Source organism: Staurois parvus, unplaced genomic scaffold (assembly GCF_062004578.1).
Source record: "Staurois parvus isolate SC_StPar_1 unplaced genomic scaffold, SC_StPar_1.0 ptg000818l, whole genome shotgun sequence".
Lineage (NCBI taxonomy): Eukaryota > Metazoa > Chordata > Amphibia > Anura > Ranidae > Staurois > Staurois parvus.
Genome location: NW_028318614.1, coordinates 6116682 through 6132463, shown reverse-complemented (window position 1 = coordinate 6132463; position 15782 = coordinate 6116682). Strand labels below are relative to the sequence as shown.

The window sequence follows — 15782 nt, the reverse complement described above, 5'->3', positions numbered from 1 at the left end:
GTTGTATCAGCTTTTGCATGCTCTGGTTTTATTAAATAACCCACTATGTACACCTGACACATTATTAACAATGGCTGAATACACCATGGGGGTTATTTATTAAAACTGGAGAGTGCAAAAAGCTGTTTCAAATCTGCATAGAAACCAATCAGATTCCAGGTTTTTTTGCCAAAGCTTAATTGAACAAGCTGAAGTTAGAAGCTGATTGGTTACCATGCACAGCTGTACAAGATTCTGACTGCTCCAGTTTTAGTAAATCTCCCCCCCCCCCCCAGCGTTACTAACTGTGTTCCCCAAACTTAAAGTGTCCTGAAGGCAGAATTGTTCTTGTCAACAACTAAACAGACTCTGACTTTTTGCTTTCCAAGTGCATCATGAGAGAGTGATCAGAAAAATCCAGTTGGAAGCAATACTTTTCTGATCACTCTCCCATGGTGCACAGGGAACAAAAAAGTCAGAGTGTGGTTAGATGTCAACAAAAACTGGAACCCGTAAATTGCACTTGGTGCATTCAGCAGTTGTACATACTGTGTTAGGTGTATGTAGTGTCATTTTATCATCAGGAATGCTGGTTTAGTCACGTGCTACTTATATATGTTACAACACAATAGCTTTCTGTGCTCATAGCTCACATTGTGCCTGATTTGCAAAAGTTCAAGTTGAGGTAAAATGCAGTAAAAGTGACTCTGTGTTCTCTTCAGGATCCTGTCGTATGAAGGAGATGCTCCATATTTTTTAATTCTTCTGCATTGAATGTTCGGAAGTGAACCAAAAGTCATTTCCCTCTTCATATATTAACAAATCTGGTCAGATGAGGTGGGAAAGGCTATGATCACAAGAACAATCGAATACCCCAGTCTTATGTAATAATTAATTTTTCTAGAGATCTTGGTATGCTGTAGTGGCTCCATTCTGCCACAGTGACGCATACAGACTGTGACATGGAGTGTGTGAAATGAGCCCTCTGCAGTGACAGCAAGATTCCCAAGGCACTGTAATGTTTTGTGTGCAAGCAGATCTTATACAGTTTAGCGTGCAGTAACTTATCTTGTGTTTTTTGTATCTGCAGGACCTGGCAGGAAAATATCTCTTTAAAGGAATTACAGAGGAAGGGAGTCTGCCTGCTGAAGCTGCAGGTAGCAAACCAAAAAACAGGGCTTTACGGGCGCCTTCTGGTAACCTTCACACCCAGAAAGTATGACTCTGTTGCAGTGCTGCCGAGTAACTGCTTCGGATCAGGTACTTAAGATGCACCAATTTTTGTTTTACAGCAGCAAAGCCGTCATACTAACCATCAGTGTACCACCTACTGAGGAGTATTTTTAATATACAGTTAGGTCCATATATATTTTGGACACAGGCACAATTTGTTTGTTTTCTTTCAGGTTTTTACCAAAACATATTCAAGCTATAGTTATATAATGGATATGGGTTGAAAGTGCACACTCTCAGGTTTAATTTGAGGGTATGTACATCCAAATTGGAGTAAGGTTTTAGAAATTGCAGCTCTTAAGAATAGAAATCCCCCCTTTTTCAAGGGACTAAAAGTAATTGGACAGTTGAATCAAAAGCTGTTTCATGATCAGGTGTGGGCTACTCCATCATTATGTCTTCATCAATTAAGCAGGTAAAAGGTCTGGAGTTGATTCTAAGTGTGGTATTTGCATTTGGAATCTATTGCTGTGAACCTACATAATGCGTTCAAAGGCGCTGTCCATGCAAGTGAAAGAGGCCATTGTAAGGCTTCATAAAATGAAACATATCCATCAGAGAGATAGCAGCAACATTAGGAGTGGCCAAATCAACAGTTTGGTACATTCTGAGGAAAGAGGAACGCACTGGTGAGCTCAGCAACATAAAAAGGCATGGATGTCCAAGGAAGACAACAGTGGTGGATGATCACAGGATCCTCTCTATGGTAAAGACAAAACCCATTCACAACATCCAGACAAGTGAAGGACACTCTCCAGGAGGTGGGAGTATCATTGTGAAAGTCTACAATCAAGAGAAGACTTCACGAGAGCAAATACAGAGGGTTCACAACAAGGTGCAAACCCTGAACAATAGAAAAGCCAGATTAGACTTTGCCAAGAAACATCTGAAAAAGCCAGACCAGTTCTGGAAAAGCATTCTTTGGACGGATGAAACTAAGATTAATCTGTACCAGAATGACGAGAAGAAAAAAGTGTGGAGAAGGCTTGGAACAGCTCATGATCCAAAGCACACAACGTCATCTGTAAAACATGGTGGAGGCAGTGTGATGGCATTGGCATGCATGGCTTCCAGTGGCACTGGGTCATTGGTGTTTATTGATAATGTGACAGAAGACAGAAGCAGCCGGATGAATTCTGCAGTGTTTAGAGATATACTGTCAGCCCAGATTCAGCCAAATGCAGCAAAGTTGATTGGACGGCGCTTCACATTATAGATGGATAATGATCCAAAACACATTTTTGAAGGAAAAGAAGTGGCATATTCTGCAATGGCCGACTCAAGCACCTGATCTCAACCCAATTGAGCGTGCATTTCACTTGCTGAAGGCAAAACTAAAGGCAGAAAGACCCACAAAGAACAACTGAAGACAGCTGCAGTTAGAGCCTGGCAAAGCATCAGAAAGGAGGAAACCCAGTCTTTGGTAATATCCATGGGTTCCGGACTTCAGGCAGTCATTGCCAGTAAAGGATTCTCAACAAATTATTAAAAATGAGCATTTTATTTATGATTATATTCATTTGTCCAATTACATTTGAGCTCCTGAAAATGGAGGGACTGTGTATAAAAATGGTTGCGGTTCCTAAAATTTGTACTTGATCTTTATGTTCAACCCCTTGAATTAACGACCTCCCGTCCGGCCGTTGTATATAAATGGCCAGATGGTGGCAGTGCAGGGTCGGGTGGCCGTTTCTAAAAGGCCTCCCCGGACCCTGCTTGTTCGCGCTCCCTGCTTGTTCGCGCTCCCTGGGAGCACGCAGCACCGCGGTCTGGGGCCCACTGTGTTCTCCGGACACAGTGGAACACCGATCGTCGGACGGGACCTCTGTGCGAGGTCCCGATCATGTGATCACTGATTGGCCAATCAGTGATCACATGCAGAGTAGTAAGCAAGATGTCACTTGTGACATCATTGCTTACTACGTGTGAAATCTGTGAATGATCACAGAGGTCACATGGTACAAGGCTATTCACAACAGCCTTGTACCATGTGACAAGCTGTGACCAATCACAGCTCGCACAGTATTTCTCAATGGCTGCAGGAATGCAGCTAGATAGAAGGAGAAACGATTGCTTTTACAGCCTTTATGGGTGTAAAAGTAATCAGTGTAAAAAAAAAAAATCTTCATCACCCCCCACAAGTAGTACAGTGTCCCCATGGTGAAACTGTACTGCTAGGGTGACAGTATGTAAAAAAACAAAAACATAATATAAAAAAAGTAAAAAAAAAATGTTAAATTATAATTTTTGGTTATAAACTAATTTGGGTTATTTTTTTTTTTTTACTAAAAAGATAACGGAATAAATTTTTGCCCAGATTTATAATGAAATACTATTTATTTGCAAACTTTTATAAGAAAAACACTTTTTTTCAAAATTTTTGGACTTTTTCATTCACATAGCAAAAAAAATAAAAATCCCAGTGGTGAATAAATACCACCAAAATAAAGCTTTATCTGTCTCAAAAAATGCTAAAAAATTCATATGGGTACAGTGTTGCATGACCGCAATTGTCATTCAAAGTGTGATAGCACTGAAAGCTGAAAATTGGCCTGGACAGGAAGGGGGTAAAAGTGTCCGGACTGGAACTGGTTAAAGCTGAAAGTCTGCACTTCAAATTCATTTGGATTGTTTCATTTTAAGTTATTCTGGTGGCATACAGAGCCAAAAGTATGAAAATTGTGCCTGTGTCCAAATATATATGGACCTAACTGTAGCTTCCATTTATAACGTGCAGAGCAATTGGTTAATAACACAGACACAGCCTGATATTATAAAGCCATTATACCTCTGTACAGCTTTTTCAGGCTTGTAGGCCATCATCAGTGAAAGTACACCAGGACAGGTTATAGTATAAAAAAAAAAAGCCCTCCAGTGAACCAGTGCAAAGTTTTTTTGGTTTCTTTTAGTCCTCCTCACCATAACTGGCTATAATGTATAATGTTATCAGTACATTCAGCTTTCTTAATCTACCTTCTTGTATTTTGATTATTTTTGGGGAAGGCAGTATACAATAGGCTGGCTAAAAATGTTTTTCTTTAAGGGCTCTTTCATACCAGATCCATTAAGCTGTCTTGATCTACATTATTCATTGCAGGTTCAACACCAGGGTGCTTCAAAAACAATAGCTATCTATGTGCCCCCAATTACACACTATTGTGATGGTGTGTGTTGAGGAAAAATGTAGCCATGATGAATTTTATGCAGCCCAATGCACAAATTAATGCAGCAACACAACATGTTTATCAAGATACAAAAAATCTATTTTAATTTGGCCTATACATTTACTGCATTGGCTGCATAGACACAGCCACTGCTCCCAATTTTACATCCATGTGGGTGCGGGTGCTCGCATGTCCCTGAACTCAGACAGTGTGCATTCAGGGACTTGTACCTGCACCCACACAGATTTCAGATCGGTTGCAGCAACTGTGTCTGTGCAGCCACTGCGTCCCAATTGACTTGAATGGGACTGTCTGAACGCTGATGCATGGAACACCTGTGCATTCCATGTGGGCAAATGCAGTCCTCACATGGGTGCATGCTGATATATGCCCATGTGAGTAAAACCGAACAGGATCTACTACAGGGATTTCTTCTGTGCAGTGAAAATTGAGCAGGTCTCTTCCTGGGTGCTATTTAATATGACAAAGCAAGTCTGTAAAGAACATTTGTGTACTAGAATTTACTGATTTTAAATAAAGGTTTCATGAAGGTGTTTACACAATGCTTGTGCTGTTTGTTCTATAGGATTCTATCATGTAGCCGCCAGCTGGTTTGTCCCCCAGCTATTACAAAATCTTTCTATTTTTGTCTACACAATCCTGTGTATAAGCATTTGCTAGAACTATTCTATAGCAAAATTTGTCTAATATTTCTCAAAGCGCGATTCCAGGTGACAAGAGAAACGGTTCACTGAAATACTGCAATCCAGGAAACACTGTAGTTTTGCTATGATCAAAAACTTCACTCTGCATACATTTTCTGTGATCCCTAGAAGGACTAGATTGAGCTAAGCATTCGCAATACTTTTTGGCAAGACTGCAATTTCTTACGAATAACTCCTTGCTGTGTGAGATCCTCTATTAAAGTCAATATCCGAGTAGAAGTTATAGACTGCAGTGTATGAAGCAAGAGTACGATTGATCTATTTCTGAATTGTGTGCATAGCAAGAGTGTGATTAATCTCTCTCTGATATGCAGCGTGCATATTTAAATTGTAGAACTACCCCAATGAATGGAGTTGAAATACTTGCCATAAAAAATCTTTGGTTTTGAATGAAATCCCTCTGGATGCCAGGTTACACAGTTGGGTGGTATGCTGCCTAGGTGAAAAACAAAAGCCAGAGAACACTTCAGCTATATCCTGTGTGTGTGTTTTCAGGATAAATGTTTAGGTTATGGAAGATTGTACCTTTAACAGAAACCCATCATGAGGAAAAACTCATGAGCTGTCATAGAGCCCCTGCTTCTGTAAATGCTGCTTGCTTGACACTGTAACTTTAAGACTTATTAAGTCAGAGTTGAAACAAACTTGCAGAAAAAATGTGTATTGGGTCACTGATTGTTGACTTCTGTCAGATAAAACAGAGGACCAGATGATAACCAGGCACCTGGCATTTTTAAAAGCACTTCAACAATGACATGTCCTGTAATTTTATTTGGCTTAACAAATCCTACTTTTTGGTGTAACATGATGGCAGAATAGCCACTTGGGGCCCAATCACTCCAGTAGGGACACGTTATGGTGTGCATAACACTCATGCTGATGTGTGTCTTATCTTAATCATACAGTACAGCACACAGGAGTGGTATTTATAGATCATGGGATAGAAGCTGCTTCTTTCAGGTGACACTGGCAAAAACTTTTGCTAAAGACGCTCCTAGTAGGAACCCATATAACCCTGCCACTCTGTAAGGGTCCATTTGTTTTTCTAGTGTTATTAGGCGATGGACTTGTACTCCTCCAGAGATGTCTTTTTTTTTTTTTTCCTTTTTACGTTTTTGATGGTTTTTTTTATCTGAAGCTTCAGTTAACATCTGACTGTGCTACCTAGCAGATTTCCAGATAGGTTACCCTTGGTGTTTACCTCCTTTGTGTGATGCTGGCCTGGTTTCTTCTAGCACTGGAACCTGCATTAGACGATCACTTTGGCACTAAGTGCAATGTGCAAGCTTAACTGCAGTGTGCACTACAAGTCCAGATCTGTGGTCCATTTCTATGACTTCCAGACCCTGGAGACCCCTTCCGGGGTATTCCTCCTGTGATGGGTGAAGCTCAATATCCTGGATAAAGTAAGACCGATTTTCCATGTATATGGACTCTGGTTCCTGGATTTAAACAACATTATCGAGAGACCGTAGCACACTATGTGCTTTGTGGGGCAGAGGTTTTGGGTGGTTTATTTTTATTGTGTAGCCCCCTGCTATTTTGTCACTGTTTCTCAATAAGCACTTTTAAAATTGGAGTTTTATTCTCTGCTGTCTGTATTTAGTCTCAGAATGATGAGGTAACTGTGTCATGCCTCTCAAATGACTTGTTTCCACCCATCTCTTCTGTTGTGGACATATGCAGTATTCAGTATGTTGCTGCATGCCCGCAGCCACCTTCAACAGAGACTTATCCACAGGAACTTGGTCAGCCTGGATTGTATGCTGTGGACAAGCAAAACCCCCTTCATGCAGATTGTTAGGAAACCAAGAACCACCATTCCTTATACCTTATCCTGAAGCAATGTCTTATTATGACACCACTACCATTATCTGGCTCTGGCTGCCTCTCAGGCACTTGTCCTCCTTTCCCTCTGACCCTGTTCAGGAATCAGATTCAGAACTTTCTTAACTTGAAGATATGGAGGAAAGTATTGGGGACATTAATTTTGTTGGGGGGGATGTCCATCCTCTTAAGCTTATGAGGTACAAACTACGGCCTTGAGCCAAATTCTTTCCACTGTGTACACACTAATTGATGCGATGGGCACTAGCCTGTCCCTAACAGCACCAAATTCTCTACAGGCATAACAAAGCCCTATGAGCAATAGGAAACTGTTTAAGTCTCAGTTTTTTTGTTGATCTTTATCCTATGGAAAAGGATTTTTTTTTTAAATGATCTATTTCAGTAGTGGATTCTGACATTTCAGTTCTCAATAAACACCTTACAGTTTCTATTGAGGATGTTCCCTTCTTTAAGGAAGCTGTTGATGGACATTTTCAAGCCTTACCCTGCAGCCGACAGTTTCTGCAATATCATTTTGCTAGACTATGACCAACTGGTTGAGATGCATGAACAGAAATCAGGGACTTGTCTTTTGAAGACCCTATTCTTAGAAGAATTACAGCTGATAACTGATTATCTCTGTGCACATGTGCAGGAGTTTGTGGCCAAAAGTTTAGTTTGCTGAACATGTTTCTACACATGCCATTTAATAGTGAATGCCTCTTTTGAAATCCGTTGACAATTTCATCAAGGAAGTAACTGAGGGAAAGGTACTTCTACCCCACAAGAAAAAGCCTAAGTCTCCTATTTTTACAGCTTCTATCTCTACTAAAAGAAAGGGATTTTTGCATTTTCCCCAGTTATCATCTTCTTCTAAGCCAAGGCTTAACCTTTCTTTTCTAGCAAGGCCTGGCCCACCATGCCTTCCCAGAAGCCCTTCTCACAATAAAGTGGCGCCCCTACTCAGAGTGTAGGGAAGTCTGTTAGTGTTTGCACTAGTGTGTATCTGAAATGTCTCAGGCCTCTGGGTCCATTCTGTCCATTTTAAAAGGGTACAAAATACAACTTTTTCTATCCCTGTTCCTTCCTCTCTTTTTAAAGTCCAATCTGCCCAGTTTAGAACAAAGAAATTCAGATTTGATGACCATCTTGCACCAACTTCAGACTCAGGAGGAGGTTGTACCATTCCCTTCATGAGAACAGTTTTCGAGTTTCTATTCAAATCTATTCACAGGTTTCTGTTCCAAAGTTCCAGATGGTATCTACGAGGTCTGTAATTTATTCCCTCAGACAAGGTGCATTTCTTGCATTTATACAAGATGCCTATCTCCATATTCCTATTTTCTTATCACACCAACACTTCTTGCATTTTTCAGTGGGAGACCAGAACTTACAGTTTGCAGCACTGTCATTTTGTGCTCTCATCTGCATTACAAATGTTTACAAGAGTACTTGCCATGCTTTTGGCTCTTCTGCAAACCCAGGGCATTCATGTGACAAGTTACCAGGACGACCTCCTGCTGAAGAACTCATCAGGCAGAAACGTATCTGCCAAAAGTCCAGAGAACTGTCCAGTTCCTTTAAACCTTTGGATGGACAATCAACTTTCAAAAATCTGCTCTCCAGCTCTCTCATCATCTGGAGTTCCTGCACCTGATCTTTAATATAGCCCAAGCCAGAAACTTCCTTCCTAAGGAGAATATAGTCTCCCTAAGGTCCAGTTCTAGACCCTCAGGTCACAATGACATCCCTCAGTTTGCTTCTGAGTGAGGATTTTGGGTCTCATGGGGCCTCCTTCCGGCAGTTCCCTTTGCCCAATTTCACTCCAAACCCCTTTAATTCAACATTCTATAGATGTGGAACAAGCTGATCCAATAATTTGATTGCCCCACTGCTTCTGTCCAGTCAAGAGAAGATCTCCCTGACATGTTGGATCTCCTAGCCTGTGCTGAAATTGGAAAAATCATTACTTGACAGGACTTGTAACTTGGTAACAACAAATGTGAGTCTTATGGGCTTGGGCGGAGTTTCAACTGCCTGAGTGTCCAGGGAACACGATCCACAAGGAGGTAAAAGCTATCCATCAACATGGAGAGTCATCAGGTTGCCTTTTTAACAGTGGACTTCCCTTCTACAAGGTCACCCAGTCAGAGTACAGTCAGTGCCACAGTAGTGGCCTCCATAAATCGTTCAGGGGGTACCAGAAGCTTACCAGCCCTAAATGAGATGAGTCTAATACTTTCATTGGCTGAAAACTCCAGCTGTCTTGGCCATCTACATTCCAGGAGTGGACAGTTGACAGACAAATTTCCTAAACCATCAATGCTTAGATATAGGGGAGTGGTCTCTACATCCTGGGATCATTCAAAAGCTCTGTCAAAGGTGTGGAAAACCATATTTGGATATCCTAGCCTCCAAGTTCAACAACACAAAATTTGTGGCCAAACCCAAGGATCCTATACCTTTGTAGTAGATGCTCGTGATTTCTTAGACTTCCATCAGGCAGATATTTCAACAGGTTTATGCCTTCCCTCTGATGCAGATCCTCCCTTGACTGCTTCGCAGCATAGAGGAGGAAAGGGCCTTAGTGATTTTCTTCGTACCAAATTGGCTCAAAATAACACGGTACACAGACATATGAGGTGGCATGAAAAAGGTTTGAGACTAGTTTTGTAATACGCCAACAAATGGCAGCACAAGGCTGCATGCACAGTCACAGGGACCACCGACCTTCATAAGTCATGTGCCAAAAGACATTGTCCTGTGTACATCAGGAGCTGTGCAACTGGTGCTATTCTGACCGTGTGCATTACCATGTCTGCTATATCATAATGGAGAGCAAGTTAGAACAAAGAGCAAATGTGAATGTCTACGTGAAACTGGGCAAATCGCTGGATCTCCGCAATGTTGTCAAAATGGCGACCTTTGAGCTGGATCTTCAGCTTCAGGAAGAGGGCATTTTGAGCTCATTGAAGGTCTTCCTGATCTCTTGTAGTCTTCCAGTAATGTTCTTAAAGGATGCATGCCACTCAATACACCTTGAACAACTCATTGCAGCATCACCGTAAATTTCCCGAATCATGTCAAACGTTTCTGTGGCAGATTTGCCCACTTTCACGCAGAATTTCACAAAACTTTTTGAAACCACCTCGTAAGTATGTATCTGTACTGAACTAGCCTAACCACCCCAACTCTCAACAAAGGGGCAAAAAGGATAGCTGCTGAAAGTCCTTTAACTAATACTTAATTTAGCTCCAGCACAGCAGCACATTGTAAACTGTAATTGTGTACTGCATAAAAATGCAGACATGCTGCATTTTTATGCAGCAAACTTGTATGGTGTGAACAGGACACATAGAGACCTATTTTATTTCCTTGCAGTGAGCCTGCATTGATCATTGCAGATCAACACACATTGTGTAAACAAACAATTGATGTTTGCTGGGTGTAAGGTGAGGTATTTATTTTAAAGTGTTTTGAATCCCGGACATTTTTTACCTTAATGCATTCCCTGCATTAAGGTAAAAAATGTCCCAGTGTTTGTATTACCCCCTCGCCCCCTTAATTACTGCACACAGCAGACAAGTATAGCATGTTTGTTATTATAGTAAGAAAAAAAGGTCTACATTTAGAAACAAGAAGAAAAGAAGCGCCTCTAAGTGCAGTATAAACCACTATTTAATAGGAGTCAAATGTAGAACAACTCACATTTCTTTGTGAAAAACAGGCTCATAGGGTGCAGTCTCATAGAGGCAGAGTGTCCTGACTATGACGGCCATGTCAATTGTGGTAACAGGAGAAGAAAAGCCAGCTGGCATGTGGGGTCTCCTAAAGATGGCGTCTGGAACGCACGTGGAGGCGCAACGTTGGCGTGATGACATCAAGGACCAGCCTGCATAGCAACGTGTTTCAGAGCATGCGCTAACCTCTGAGGGCGGAAGCATGCTCCTTTGTCAAGCTAAAGGGGCAAAGGCTGATCAGAAGAGCGCCGCATCTGCACCAAAAGAACATTTCGGAGACTAGCCCTAGACAACTGTACCTGGCCGGCCATCTTCGCAACGAACCTGACCTTGTACTCTGCAGAAGTCTTGACGTTATCGCGCTGACGCCGATGTTGCGCCTCATCGTGCATTTGCAGACGCCATCTTTAGGAGACTCCACATGCCGGCCGCCTTTTCTTCTCCTGTTACCTCAATTCCTGAGTGCAGACGTGGCTGTCATAGCCAGGACACAGCCGTTCCTCTACCTCCTATGAGACTGCACCCTATAAGCCTGCTTTTTCACAAAGATATGTGAGTTGTTCTACATTTGACTCCAATTAAATAGTGGTTTATACTGCACTTAGAGGCGCTTCTTTTCTTTTCTTCTTCATTCATACAGAGTTCTGCTACTACTACTATGGGAAGCTTGCCCTAGTGCCCTATGGACCTTTTTTGCAGCCCTATTTACTGGACTTTATGGACAATTCTTCAACTAACTTGAATGGTGGCAGTTTTTACGCTGATTGGTCTTCTTTTTTCTTGCTTGTCTTACCTTTAGAAACACTCTATTCCATTCTTGTACTTTCCTGTTGCAGGTGACATTGTGGGTGTTTATGAATCCAGCAGTCCGAGTGAGCCTCTTGCTACCGGTATTGTGTCTGGTGTCACACAAAAAGTTATCAGTGTCGCCTTTGATGAAAGTCATAGCGATGCTTTAAATCTGAGTGGTGATAATACATATAGGCTTCTGAAGCTGGCAAACGATGTTACTTATAAAAGGATAAAAAAGTAAGTGCCTTTAATGTTTATTTCATACCCTACACATTTACCATATGTACATTGAACCCTACAGACAAAGACTGGGATGCCAATAAAGTTCATGTGTGTGTAAAGGCATTTGTCCCAATACTTTTGGCAATATAGCTTGTGTGTACACATCTTATTTAGCGGACTTTTTTCATGGTTACAGTATATGCAACTAATACATTTTGATTACTATGAACCATTTTTTTCTTTTTGTTTGTTGTCCAATATATTGCATATAGACTAATCTAAAAGTAAATGAGCTGTTTGGTAATTGTGCTAACATTACATTCTTGTAATTATTGTTTCTTCATTTATCTACAGGGCCTTGATTACACTGAATCAGTACCACACTGGACCTGCAACTCACATGATTGATGTCCTTTTTGGATCATCTGAACCAAGCAGTGCTGGGTTGGCAAGTGAGACCACCATAAAGATGCATTTGTTCTTATCTGCACATGAGATGCAAAAGGGCAAAAACACTGAGACACTTACTTTTTCTGGATAAAATACTGCTCCATTCTCCCTCCAGTATTGTTCACATGACCAAAAGGAAAGGCATCTCTGCTGTAGGGGAGCATTGCTCAGTCTGACTTCTGATCCTCCCCTTCAACAGAAATCATGTGGCCATACCCCCAGACTTAGTGTCATTTCTCTATAATTATGTGCAACAACACAACGCTGCCCGATCAAATATATGTAAAAACCAAATTTATCAAATCCAAAAAATATATTGTGTATGAATGAACCGATGTTATTTGTGAAAGGCTGCTATTTTAAATGAACAGTGCACTTCAAAATTATATTATGAATAAAACTGCGCTATTTACTCCATTTGGAATAGCACCGTCAGTGTTAAAAGATATGTTTAGCTTTTAGAGCAGCATATACTCAGGCAAGGTTGGGACAACATTCACCTCCGTCAACTCCAACAAGTCTCCTCAGTTCCCAGATATTTACAGAAGGGATACTACACCGTGGTAAACACGGCACTGTCCCAACTTTTTTCTTTTTTTTTTACTTAGCTTTTTTGTTGCCCTTTCCCAAATTTTGGAGATGTGTTGCTGCCACCAATTTCAGAATTAACTTTTTTTTTTTCTTAAAATGCTAAAAAAAAAATTCTCAATTTAAACATTGGAAATGTTTTCTACTGTGAATAAAATATGGGTTTATAAGCTTTGAAAATAATTACATTCTGTTTTTATGTAGATTTTACACAATGTCCCAACTTTTTTGAAATTGAGGTTGTAAAGAGGGGAACTAAATTATGTAATATTTGTTTTTATTTGGCTTGGCAAAAGAATAAAATCATATTTGCACTTTAAAAGTGCATCACAGCACTATTGGTACAAGCAGACGTGCAATATAAATGCTATCCCACAATCTTCCTGGCAATGTTAAACTCTAAGATGGAACCTACTGCAGTAAGAAATGCCCAGCAGACATCAGAGATCCAACACAGCAAACCGAAAATAAAGTATCACTGTAGGTCAATCCCTACATGTTTCGTCTATTGACAAATATCTGTTCTCCCTGCAGAGCAGCTTGCTCCCTGTCTGCATCCAACAGAGTAATAAATGGTGCCTATGTAGTCTGTCTTTATAGTTGAACATTCTATCTATGTGTGAGGCATGACATAGTTTTTCCTTATATTACGCACTTTGGTCGAGGCTACAGGAGTAATCTGCATGAATTGACAAATTAAAACTATGTAGTGAAGTGTAGTCTGTCAGTACAGGTGTGCTAAAAAGTAATTCTCTAATGATAAAAAAAAAAAAACTTGTGGCTGGTATAAAATCCAGGCACCCGAAGGTTTTCAGTACCCTTTGTTAATGCTTTGACATTTCGTGGTAGTGTCACAGCCCCATAAATTTTTTTTTTAATTTTTTAAGCCCATCACATTGATGAGCTTCCTCACTGGTCAATGGAAATGTTTAGGAGATGGGATAAGGCAGGAAAGCTTTGGACAGAATGCAGGACCAGGAGCTGTTGTAGGCATGTGCAGTGCATGCACTTTATATGTGTGGTTTTTTTGTTTTTGTTTTTTTAGCTAAAGTAACAGAGTACTTTTAAAAAACAAGAAAGCTCTCAAATGTAAATAGGTACTTTAAGGGGAACTCCACATTTGTGGGGGGGGAGCAAATAATAAAAAAATGATATTGCATATACAATTTCTACACAAATCATACTGTAAATTTTTAAAAACTACCCTTAATTTCCAATCTGCAGCGCTGTTTTCTGTAAAATGCAATGCAATATGGCAACCTGGAAGAGTTTGTACATATATCGTGTACTGAAGGCCCCCCCCCAAATATAATTTCGTGCTTTTGTAAATGGCTCACTTATTTTCCCAGAAGTCCTAAGATACAAGTCAGATTTTGGGCATCCCCTGCAACAAAAATTTAATTTTTGATGAGATACTCCCAAAGGTAAATCACATCTAAAGGGATGCAGTCCCTGCCACTCTCCTCAGAACTCTGCAAGTGCAGCATCTGATTGATTATAAAGACAATCCCATTAGATTCACTTTCTACACAGACAAACAAACCGCTATTTCCTCAATAACAAAACATAGGAATCTGCAAAAGAGTTTGTTAAAATCCTTGCAATGATCACCCAGAGGGGAATGTTTGTTTTTTTTTTCTCAATGAGAGTGGAGTTACTCTTTAAGAAGAATTGGATATCTAGCATTATTTATCTTTTATGTTGCCTTCTCTACAGCTAAATCCTTAGTTTATAGTGTGTGTCAGCAAAAGTTCATTTTAAATCCGTTTTTGTTTTAGGTTTACTTGGCATTTTCAGTTCATTTTTCTCTTGTGCCTCTAGGGCCAGTGGAATTTCTCAATCCGTCTTTGGATGATTCACAGAAGGATGCTGTTGTTTTTTCCTTAAACCAGAGAGAAGTTGCAATTATTCACGGCCCCCCTGGCACCGGTAAGACAACAGCGGTGGTGGAAATTATCCTACAAGCTGTGAAGCAAGGACTAAAGGTGAGAAGAGGGTCGTGCTTGTCAGAACTCTCTGTTCTTCTCACTAAACAGTTCAGTGTTATATTACAATGCAGAATTCAATCACTTTTATTAGGACATCTGCTGCTGAGCCTAACACTGCTTACCACAGAATTGTTTATTGGGCCTGGACTAGCAGGCAGTGACATGTCTAAAGTGAATTAAAAAATGTGATTATAAAGCAAGTGTTGCTTTCTTGCCAGTAAACCAATTTGTGGAAGGAAAAATACTGAAGTACATTGGGGGAAAAACTGTCAATAGGTGATTGTCCTATATTTACTGCATTCACATTGAAGTTCTAAAGAAACTGCCAGGAAATGTATATAAATGGCTACATTTGTAGCCAATGACCTCATGGTACATAGAAGTTTTTTTGTGTATATTTTCAGATTCTGTATACTCTCGGAACTTTGTGCTTTTTAATGTGTGTTAATAAACATTTTCCTCTATGTACAAAACAAAGTGCTGGCACTTCATTTGGATATTTGTAATGGCTGTCAAACATGTGCTGCCACACTACTCACTTAAACCTAAAATTCTTTGTCTATAGATTCTCATGCAGCCTTGGGTGCAGTACAGAGCACACCTTGGTATACATTTTCTCACTTTTAGTTAAGGTGAGTGGGGTTTGAAGGTTTGTCCAATATTGTTTTTGCAGTTTGCAGCCATATTAGAGCACTTTTCTCTTATTTGTTGTTCTGACTAACATGTCATGAGTGCAGAAAGTGAGAAGTAATCTTCAGAGACACAGACAGCTATAAAAAGTTTCAAAGACACAAACCGCCTGAGAACAGGGGAAAATCAGCGGAAAAAGATCCCCAACTCCTATTGTTAGGGATCCGGGTGTGACCAGAAATGTGTGGACTGACACAGGGAAGTAGCAGGCTTCAGGAACACAGGCGTAGTCAGGGCTGGAGAGGTGGAATGGTCAGGCAGGCCGTTAGGTACTGTCAGGCACCGCCCGGCGGGATCTCTAGTACCCACAGAACGGGATTCCCCAGGGCGCGGAGTCTAAGCCCCAGTCTGCCTTTTCACCAGAGCCCCTGATGGTGGGGATGG

General features: G+C 40.7%; 1 protein-coding gene across 1 annotated transcript in view; it reads left to right on the top strand.

Annotated features, from left to right (window-relative positions):
- IGHMBP2 (immunoglobulin mu DNA binding protein 2) overlaps positions 1–15782 on the top strand; it is an 86030-nt gene that overhangs the window by 2162 nt on the left and 68086 nt on the right. Inside the window, exons 2-5 of the mRNA XM_089654975.1 lie at positions 1070–1239; positions 11505–11697; positions 12037–12134; positions 14542–14705. Coding sequence (XP_089511101.1) covers positions 1070–1239; positions 11505–11697; positions 12037–12134; positions 14542–14705 — 625 coding nt within the window. The remainder of the gene's footprint in view (positions 1–1069; positions 1240–11504; positions 11698–12036; positions 12135–14541; positions 14706–15782) is intronic.